This window comes from Xenopus tropicalis, chromosome 1, assembly GCF_000004195.4.
Source record: "Xenopus tropicalis strain Nigerian chromosome 1, UCB_Xtro_10.0, whole genome shotgun sequence".
NCBI lineage: Eukaryota > Metazoa > Chordata > Amphibia > Anura > Pipidae > Xenopus > Xenopus tropicalis.
Genome location: NC_030677.2, coordinates 112,105,800 through 112,116,035, shown reverse-complemented (window position 1 = coordinate 112,116,035; position 10,236 = coordinate 112,105,800). Strand labels below are relative to the sequence as shown.

General features: G+C 39.9%; 1 protein-coding gene across 7 annotated transcripts in view; it reads right to left on the bottom strand.

Moving 5' to 3' along the window:
* myo9b (myosin IXB) overlaps window positions 1-10,236 on the bottom strand; it is a 90,242-nt gene that overhangs the window by 73,813 nt on the left and 6,193 nt on the right. For all 7 annotated transcript variants that reach the window (XM_018097654.2, XM_018097651.2, XM_018097636.2 and 4 more), the window contains exon 2: window positions 3,285-4,164. In XM_018097654.2, the coding sequence (XP_017953143.1) occupies window positions 3,285-4,115 (831 nt within the window). In that variant the 5' untranslated portion in view covers window positions 4,116-4,164. The remainder of the gene's footprint in view (window positions 1-3,284; window positions 4,165-10,236) is intronic.

The following is a 10,236-nucleotide window of genomic DNA, read 5'->3' as shown; positions in this document are numbered from 1 at the left end:
ATTACTGTCATAAGCATGTATTTTTAATGTAAAAAACATTGGGTGCTTAAAGAAACAGTTCAGTGTAAAAGTGAAACTGGGTAAAATAGACAGACTGTGCAAAATAAAAAATATTGGCAATATAGTTAGATAGGCAAAAATGTAATCAATAATAATAATAATAATAATTAACTTCCTGCTTTCAGCTCTCTAACCTTTTAGTCAGTGACTTTAGGGAGGGCCACTTGGGCCATAACTGTTTAGCACGCAGGTCAGATTCAAATGCAAACTAACTGAACAGTTGTTTCCTATTTGACTCCCTCAAGTCACTGATTGGACTTGGCTACCTAACTATATTGAAAACAATTTCTATTTTACCCAGTTTCGTTTTTACACTGAAATGCTCCTTTAAAATGGATTCTGTCATGATTTTTTGGTGTACTTTTTATTTCTATACACTCGAGTATAAGCCGATCCGAATATAAGCCGAGGTACTTAATTTCACCTAAGAAAACTGGAAAAACTTATTGACTCAAGTATAAGCCTAAAATGTATTGGAGTCAGTAGACATTTTTCTTGCACCAAAAATGCACTGGAGTCAATGGGCTCTTTTTGCTGCACAATAGGCACTTTTACACTGCTTTTTTTTTTTTTTTTTTTTTTGCAAAATTTATTGGAAAGCCAGGTTCTAATTTGCATAATTAAATATGCAGAGACTCCTCAAAACTGTAAAATTTTGTATTAACAAATTGTATAAATAATTTTTCTTTAGTTGCCCAGTACTTTAACTCTACCAGATCTGGTGCTGCTCCGGCACTGAGCATTACCCAGCAGTGTATTTTTTCCAGTTCCTATGAATATAATGCAGTTCAATCTATTTTGTAACCAATTACCAAAACCAAACACTGGTTTTAATTCTGTTTTAAACAGTGAACCACCCAAAATTAATGTTCCATGGACAGACTATTATTATTCTTGCCGGACTTAGAGAAGCCTGAAGGAAGCCCAAGAATGTGTAAAAAAGTGCTGGGGTGAAATACTGTTAAGTGTGCAATAAACTATAGATCTCTACATTTCAGCAGTTCAGACCTGACATGGAACATATGGGCTGTTTATATATGTTGTGGAACTGCTGTATTACCTGTGCTACCAGAGAATCTGTTGCCCGAGCATGCACGCACAACATAGAATTATGCATCAGAAACACCACAAGCTGAACATCATCATTAGAGCTTCACTCCGGTGCTTCGCCCCCTCCCTACCAACGCGCGCGACTGGCGTGTGACGTGCATGCATGCTCGGGCAATGGATTCGCTCGTAACACAGGTAATCCAGCAGTGCCCCTGCTTATTTACTATGTGAATAATGAGCTGAGTGTATCAGGGAAGTGTTGGACTGTGCTATGGATGTCATTAGTATTGGCAGCATTTCTGTGGACAAAATTCAAAGTTTAAATATGGAGTACCGTATATACTCGAGTATAAGCCGAGGATTCCTTTTTTAGCACATTTTGAGTGCTGGAAAACTCGGCTTATACTCGAGTATATACGGTATGCTGTTTACATATCAAATAATTCTGATCATCTAAAATTTTATTTTTCAACCAACAAATGTATTTTTTTTAGTTGTAATATTGGTGTATAGGCAGCCATCTGAGTGCATTGAAGCAAGTGAGCTTGAAGGAGCCAGCACTACACATTAGAACTGCTTTCAGATAACCTACTATTTCTCCTACTCCCATGTAGCTGGAGCATTCGCAAGCCGGACTTGTATTTCTTAAGGTTCCCATACATGTGAATATCTCTTCTCCCGATATCCCCACCTACGGGTGGGCGATATCAGGGAAAATGTAGGCTAATTCGATCCTGGGGCCAAACGATCTAATTATGATGGCAGCAATGGGGCAATCGGTTTGGGGACTGCATCAAAGATCCGGTGCGGTCCCCGATCCGCCTAAATCTTTTAACCTGCCTGATCGATATCTGGCCAATTTCAGGCCAGATATCGCTTGGGCCTGCCCCCCGTTCCTGCCGATAAGTTGCCGAATCGATATCGGCAGCTACAATCGGCCCTTTACTATTGAGTGCTATTCTGATATCTACTGGGAGCTGCTATCTTGCTACCTTCCCACTGTTCTGCTGATCGGCTGCTGGGGGGAAAAGGGAGGGGATGATATCACTCCAGCTTGCAGTGCAGTAGTAAAGTGTGACTAAAGATTATCAGAGCACAAGTCACATGACTGTGGCACCCTGGGAAATTAGGAACATAGCTAGCCCCATGTGAAATTTCAAATTTAAATCTAAAAAAAAATCTGTTTGTGCTTTGCAGGATTCAGATAAATCTGGACAAGATATCCTTTGAATGACAATTTCTCTTAAAAAGCCCTACTTCTAGACCTTTACCAAATTTTCATTCTTAGTCATTCAAGATGCCGGCAGCACACTGACTTACTGTTCTTCATAGTAATAATATAGGGTCTTTGAGGTGACATTCCAGTAAATTTTTAGAATAGAATATGGGGCGTTTACCAAGATTGGAGATAAAGATCAATGGTGATGGTGCCCGTAGCAAACAATCAGATCTTTGCTGTTGATTTTTGTAGGTGACTGTTCAATTCTAATTGCCGATTGGTTGCAATCATCTCAGTAACATGATGATTGATATGGTACTTTTTTATATTAAACAGCATTCAGCAAATGTAGTTTCTTCTTATACTTCATTCATGTTCCTGGGCCATATAGACTGTTGGGAGGGGAATGATGATTTAATGCTAATTTATTATTGGTAATATATGCAGCATTTGGGAATAAAGGCACTTACAGAGAGCTCATTAATTCTCCTTGCACTTAATGGTAGAGTGATACTAAAGCATTCTATCTCCTTCCACTGTTCACTGTAGAGTCATATTTAAGGGTAAAAACACACTTACAAAGCTTATTTTCTGTATAGCATAACAGATTTAACATACACAGTCTGTTTTTTCTTTTTGCCATTTTCTTTACTTCTTGTCATTAAAACAAGCCCTATTCATTCAACTCATGTTGAACAAGCAGGTTTGCTGCTTCTACTACTCCTGAGAGGATTACAACTAAAATTACTGGTCTTCCACCCCTTAATTAATTTTAAATTAATTTTAATTTATATAAATCACTGATGTTTTCAGATGCCAATAAATCTGAATAATTAAAATATTATTTTTTTTAAATAAAATTGTTGACAAACAAATTATACTTTATTATTACTTTTATTAGTATTTTGAAATATGAATGGGTCCGCTTCTAAAATTCAGTGAGGACATTTCTTACCTCAAGTACAGGTCCAGCACCCAATATGGTTCTTTCCACCCCACTTGCATGGCCCTTCTGACTCAGTGCTGTCAAACAATGTATTAGAAAATTTGTGCTCTGAGTCTTTCCTGATCCACTTTCTCCAGAGATGACAATACACTGGTTGACCCTTTTTTTCAGCATGGTGTGATAAGAAACATCCGCAATTGCAAAAATGTGAGGCTCCAACTTTCCAAGTTGGTGGTTGTCATACATTTTGACATATTTGGGGTTGTAAATAGGCAAGAATTTGAAGGGGTTGATGGCAATCAGAATACTTCCAGCATAAGTGTAGATCTTTTGATTCAAGAAACGAGACTTAAGGTTATCAAGAATTGCATCCTCAGTTAGTTTGGGCAAGCTGCACAAGTCATTATAGTCCACTTGAAGACGAGGAAGAAATCCCCTTTCCATCAACCTTCTGGACTCCTCCTCTTCAGAAACAAGCGGAAGGTGAGCATATTTAATGCTTCCATCCTGGTCTTTCTCCTGTAGTAAGAAATAATAACCATCTGACTGCTGGTGCCTATCTTGGGCCTTCCGTGGCCAAAGCAGCACTCTTTGCACAGGTGAATCCGTAGAACCTAACACCCACTCTTCCCCTCCAGACTCTTTCACTTCAGCCAAAACATAGTGCTTGTCACTGTCCAAACCAAGAACAGAGACTGCATTCTTTATAACTTCAGAGGCAGATAATTCCTTGGTTGCCAAAACTGTACAGACAGTGGAGACTTCATTGGAGAGCTGAGGGTAAATGTAGAGACAGTAAGGTGCCTTCTCATGGCCCAGGTCATTTTTTAAACTCATCATGTGCTTGTCCTTTATTCAGCATGCCCTATCAGAGAGCTGCCTTCAGCATCTGAAAAACAATGTATAAAAAGCTTATGTGAATGCTAACTAAATAATAAATAGATCTGAAACTGAAGTTTTATTCTACGGCAAGAGCTAAGTAAGAAGTAAAGAATTTACATACAAATATCATACCAATTTTCGTAAAATATACAGGATGGCATACAACCTTTTTTTTTTGATGATACAAAGTTATTTGTTACCTGTATTCCTGTAAATCATTTCTAATTTCTGCCTGACACATTGTACACCCTGTATTTATTTTTTAAGTAATCCCTTGTAAATATAGCATTGTATATATGTATATAAAAACATATAAAAGATGTAAAATGGTATTTTCCATTGCATTATACATTTCTAAAAATATAAGGAATGTGTTTTTAAGTTACTTTTTGTGTTGCTAAAAATTTCCCCTAAATCCTTACTAGTACAGCCTAACACAGCGGTTCTCAATCTGTGGGTCGGACGACCCTTCCAAAGGGGTCGCCTAAGACCATCAAAAACACATATTTCAGATGGTCTTAGGAATAATTTTATGGTTGAGGGTCAACATGAGGAACTGTATTAAAGGGCCGTGGCATTAGGAAGGTTGAGAACCACTGGCCTAGCCATTCCCTTTCTTGCTCACGCTGGCTGATTTCCCAGGGTGCAAAGAAGAGTATTTGCACTGTAGGATGCAGGCCAATAAGTAGATATGTGGTCCTAACAGAAAACGACATCACTTCTGTTAATGGCTACCCATATCCTACAGTGTATCTAGGACCATAAGGATATGCCCACCATTTGTAACAGACAACAGACCAGAAAGCAACTATAGGGAGCATTTTAGGAAAATTGAGATCAGGCACCATACGTTATTTATTACTGCCTACACAATCAGGGTCAGGTTTTGGCCAATTTCTACCAGACTAAACATGCTTTAGGAGACTGTCCCATGTGCAGTCCTCATTCTAGGGGTATATCTCCTAATCCAGAAGCCAGAAATAAAATATTTCTTGCCAGCAAGAGCTTATTTTGTGTAAGAAGTGCTCTTGTCCATTAGGAGTGTACACAGCCTTGAAGGTGATCCCTATTTATCTCCACTTAATCTATTCAGAATACCATGCTTTAAAGGAACAGTAACACTAAAAAATGAAAGAGCTTTAAAGTAATAAAAATATAATGCACTGTTGCCCTGCACTGTGGCCCTGTGCCTGTGCCTTTTCTGCTTTGAATGGCTGCCTCCATGGCTGCACAGCAGCTTATTTATATAAATTATAGTAGACTTTCGGAAGTAAACACACAACTTTTACCAGTGCAGGGCAGCAGCACATTATATTTTAGTTACTTTTATACACTTTCATTTTTTGGTGTTACTGTTCCTTTAAGTACTTGTCTCTTATCTACTATGCATTTATGTCCTGCCTCATATGCTACAACTGAGACTACATGTTAGGCATGCAATGAGCTTTGATAAGACCAAAAACACCAAAAAGAGAATTTGCTGTTGACAAAATAGCGGCATGTGTGCACATTAACCCTGTAAGGAGGGTTCTGATTTGCAACATCATTGGAAAATGCTGCGGAACCTTTGCTAGTATAACCATGTCCTTAGACAGTCTAGGGTTATAAATAAGAAAGAAAAAAAAAACAAACATTGGAAAACCTCATCCAGCTCTAACTGCCAAATCTACAAGACATTCTGATGTACAGACTATCCTGTTGATGACAATAACTCTTCTGGAAACACAGAAATAGCTGGCTTACACAACTACATATCATATCAGTCAGGAAGTGATAACTGTTGTCTGTCCACACAACACATATGCATTCAGACTGACTCACTGCCAGGTCATGTGGAGGTTATTTTTATGTCTGAATAAAATCCCAGAGTAGACAGTAGGGATGCTGATTGCTTTTAAGTGCTTCCTGCCAACAAATGGAGCAGATGCAACACAACCCATTTGTCAGCAATTAATTCAATTTATACTAATGTAGCCCTTCTCTAGTCTTCTGCTTAATTAAACATGTTCATATCTGCACATGCATCAAAGGTTCCCATGTATGAATAAGAATATATGACTTTTTTAGGCACATTGCATACAAAGTGATTGTTACCAATTGCCACCCGTAGTTACGCCACTGGTACATTTGACAACCTGGCAAGCAGGTGCACCAGGGTGTGCTCCCTGGTGGGGTTTGTAGGAGATCTGCATCTCTGTGGCCTCAGGTTACTCCATTGGCCTCTATGCTTGTAACATGCACTTAGGAACACTGGTGCAGTCAATAAGGCTGCAGTTCAGCATCCCATTTAAAGAATGATATTAAATGTGACACTGCACTAATGATATTAAATGTGACATTGTACTAATAATATTATGTAGGGCACACTACATAATACACTAAACTAAAAAACTACACACCAGAGGACAGGAGAAAACCTTATACAAATGTAAAACTTTTATATATATTTTTTAAAGGTTTGACTTCTTTGGATAAACCACCGATCTGTTATAATGCATGCACATGCTGTGTTTCAGCAGGCAGCAGCAATATTCTCTGTTGAGAGAATGATACAAATAAAAATGTAAATGAAACTTGCAACATCCTGTACCTATTTTAACTCACATGCATGGCTTACAATGATTGTCACACAGCAATCAAGGTTTTTAAATATTCATGATGTGTTAAAAGGGGGATGTAGAGCCTGCTGAAATATAAATGTGCACAAAGAGTTCTTTTATAAGCACTTTGTTTAATTTTTTTAGGCACTTGATGCAGGTTTAAAAGCCCCTTTCCCTATTCATCTTGCATCTTTCAGAATCTTTTACACAAAAGACTATTAAAAACTGCATGAAAGGCTGCAGATGTTCTCTTGTTCACAATGCTATATTAAAATTAGATAATAGTATGAGGCATGCAATCCAGCTTTGTTACCAGGCTTGCAACTTAGATCCAGCTCCCAAACTCAGCTTTCAAGTCTGTCTAGAAGTTAGGATGGTCATAAGAGTAAACACATCAACGCACTGATATGGTCCCTGCCTGATAGGATTTTAAAACCTGCTTAATAGATATCTGGCAGACAATTAGGAAAAGAAATCCCTGGTGTAGGTTCTTCGAGTCTTTCTTCATTATAAAAGAATAACGTAAATAAAAGAAGTCTATGGACACATTGGGTATGCTGGGGGCAATAAAAATCTTTTGGAGGACCACATTCGGCCCCTATTTGCACAGCTCAGCCATGAAGATAGGCCCATTTATGGCCACCTTTCAGACAATGAAAGTAATAATGTTGATATGTACAGATTACTGAGCAGCAGCCCGATTTTTCCTAAAAACAACACATTGGTAGAGAATAGTTGTTTTTCTTATGTTACACATGCTTGTTTAAGTATGATACATGAGCAGTCAGGTACATGATCTGATTTATGAATACTTATTTGTTATTTACAAAAAGCAATGAAACTCACCATTCTAGAGTTAAACAGTGCCCATGTAATGCCTTACTAGAGCAGTGAGCTGACACACCGGTTTAAGACCATAACGGTAATACAGAATACTTGTGTAATTTTACTAGCAACCAACAATTTATAAGCTATATACAGTTAACCCCTGTTCTGCAAATTTGCCACATAGTGGAATTCCATATGTTGTTTAACAGAGGAAGTTGGTTACATTGCAGTACAGCTGCAGAACCACCAATTACAGAAGGAGACAGCAGAGACTCATGGTAAAGAAAAAAAAACAATGTGAAATTTTATTTCTATTTATTTACTATTTACATACTTAAAAATATAAAGCTGACAGAGCACAGAGTACTTTTTCAGCTGACTGAAAAGTGCCTGATATTAACCCCTGCCCCCTCTAATTGACCTGAATTGAAAATGTATTTCAATGTCAGAGCCCAAGCTTTCGGCCCCAAAAAGGCTGTATTCAGAATGTCTTTCAACTGAAGTCGGTCACTATTAGCTTCAGAAATTTCCTTTCAAAGTCAATCTGAGGTGGCAAATACAGAAAAGTGCTCCACATGCTATCAGCCTGAGGCTAATGTGGCACATGAGGCAGTCTCTGTTTTCTAGGCAGATGAAGAGAAGCAAATGTGTTCCCATCTCCTCCAATGTGTCTCTGTACTAACAGGCATAGTGTTGGTGTGTGTACAGACACATGTTGCTGTTTCAGTCACTGAAGAGACACAACAGAGTGGATGGGAGCAGGCTGATACCACATAGGGCTGATTATCAGCCTGCAGAAAAACACAGGCCAAGAATCAGCCCCTCTTTTGGCATCAGGATTGAGGATAACTGCAGGCTGAGAAGCAGCCTGGCCACTCACCAGTTATGTGTCTGCATCTGTAGACCTGGTTGCAGACAACACAGAGCGTATTTTGGCTCAGAAAAATTAGAGAATGCACTCACACTGAAATCTGCTCTGTGTACCTGGACCCAGGCTGACGCCATGCCTGAAGGTGCAGACACATCATGGGGAGGAGGTAAGTGGTGAGATTGGCACAGGCATGTTCGACCGTAGCCTAAATGTCCCCGTACACAGGCCGATAGTAGCTGCCGATTTGGCTGCTAATCAGCCCGTGTATGGGCACTTCCGACGGGCCTGCCCGACCAATATCTGGCCTGAAATCGGGCAGATCTCGATCGGGCAGGTTAGAAAATCTAGTCAGATCGATGCGGTCCCCGGACCGAATTTACCTATGCCAGTCATTAGAATTCGATTGTTTGGCCCCATGGCCAAGCGATCAAATTACCCTGGATTCTCCCGACATCGGCCACCCATAGGTGGGGGATATCGGGAGAAGATCCGCTCGCTTGGCAACATCGCCAAGCAAGCGGATCTTATGGTGTATGGGGACCTTAAAGCCAGGGGCACACGGAGTGGATCTTTTCCTTTGTTTTTTACATAGGCAGGTGAAAGCGGATCAGCGTTAACGTGCTCCTTCCTTTTTTCACGTAGCTCCATGCTGTGTGGAGATAAATTAAATGGATATTGGCGCAGAAATGCATGTTTTTTAATTTTTCCCTCCCATCAAGGTAGCTCCACACAGGCTGACACTATTCCTGTCAACAAAGCTACAGGAAGAAGCATATGAAAGCGGATTTGCTTTAATCTGCCTGTGTACAACACGCAGGTGGAGGAAAGTGAACAATCTGTGTGTCCCTGGCCTAAGGACAAGGTCACATGAGGTGTACTGTCAGCTTGCAGATAAGCACAGACTAACAATATGCCCACACTCTTAAAAAAACTTCTTGTGCCTGCATCTGGAAGCACTGAATATGCCTGGGTGCAGGCACAAGCAGCCGATATCCACCAACTAAGGAAAATGTAAATCGCCGGTGGGATGGCATACGCAGCGTCGCTATTTCCCCCAAAATCGCTGAAGTTTCCTCTCAAGGCAACTTCCGCGATTTCAGGGAAAACGCGGCGCTGCGTATGCCATCCCACCGGCAATTTACATACTCGCAGGTGGGAAGGTATTTTGGGGAGATTAGTCGCCCGCGACAAGGGAGATTTGTCGCGGCCGACTAGTCACCCCGTCTGCCACAGCCCTAACGCAAGATATTTTTTTTAAGCCTACAGGTGTACTGTCAGCCTGCACTTATCCACAGGCTGACAATACACCCATGTTACCTTACCCTAAGACCCATGTATGGACTGACAGCACAGCCAGATAACAATACTGCCAATTTACAAACAAAGACAGCATTTCATCTTGCTACTGATTCACTAAAACACAATGGATGAGAGTTTTGGGGTGTGCCATTCATGTAGCAAACAAATAAATAGACACATGCAGGGAAAGGTAATCCTTTCTTAAATCAAGATAACAATTACAAAGTGGAAAAAGAATAAACAGATACTTAACAAGTATTTTAAATTAGTTAGACAAAATACTGGGGGGAGGAGACAATACAAGAACAAACAGGGCCGATTTTAGTAGACAATTCAGACAGTCAGAAACTCACTGGTCCATGTATGGGGCTAAAGTTGCAGCAAATAGAGTGTAATCTATATGGCAGTTCAGGGATCACCCAGGTATGTATTGGGCTGGTCTGAAAATCCCATCAGATAAGAGCCCCATCAGGCTTATGCA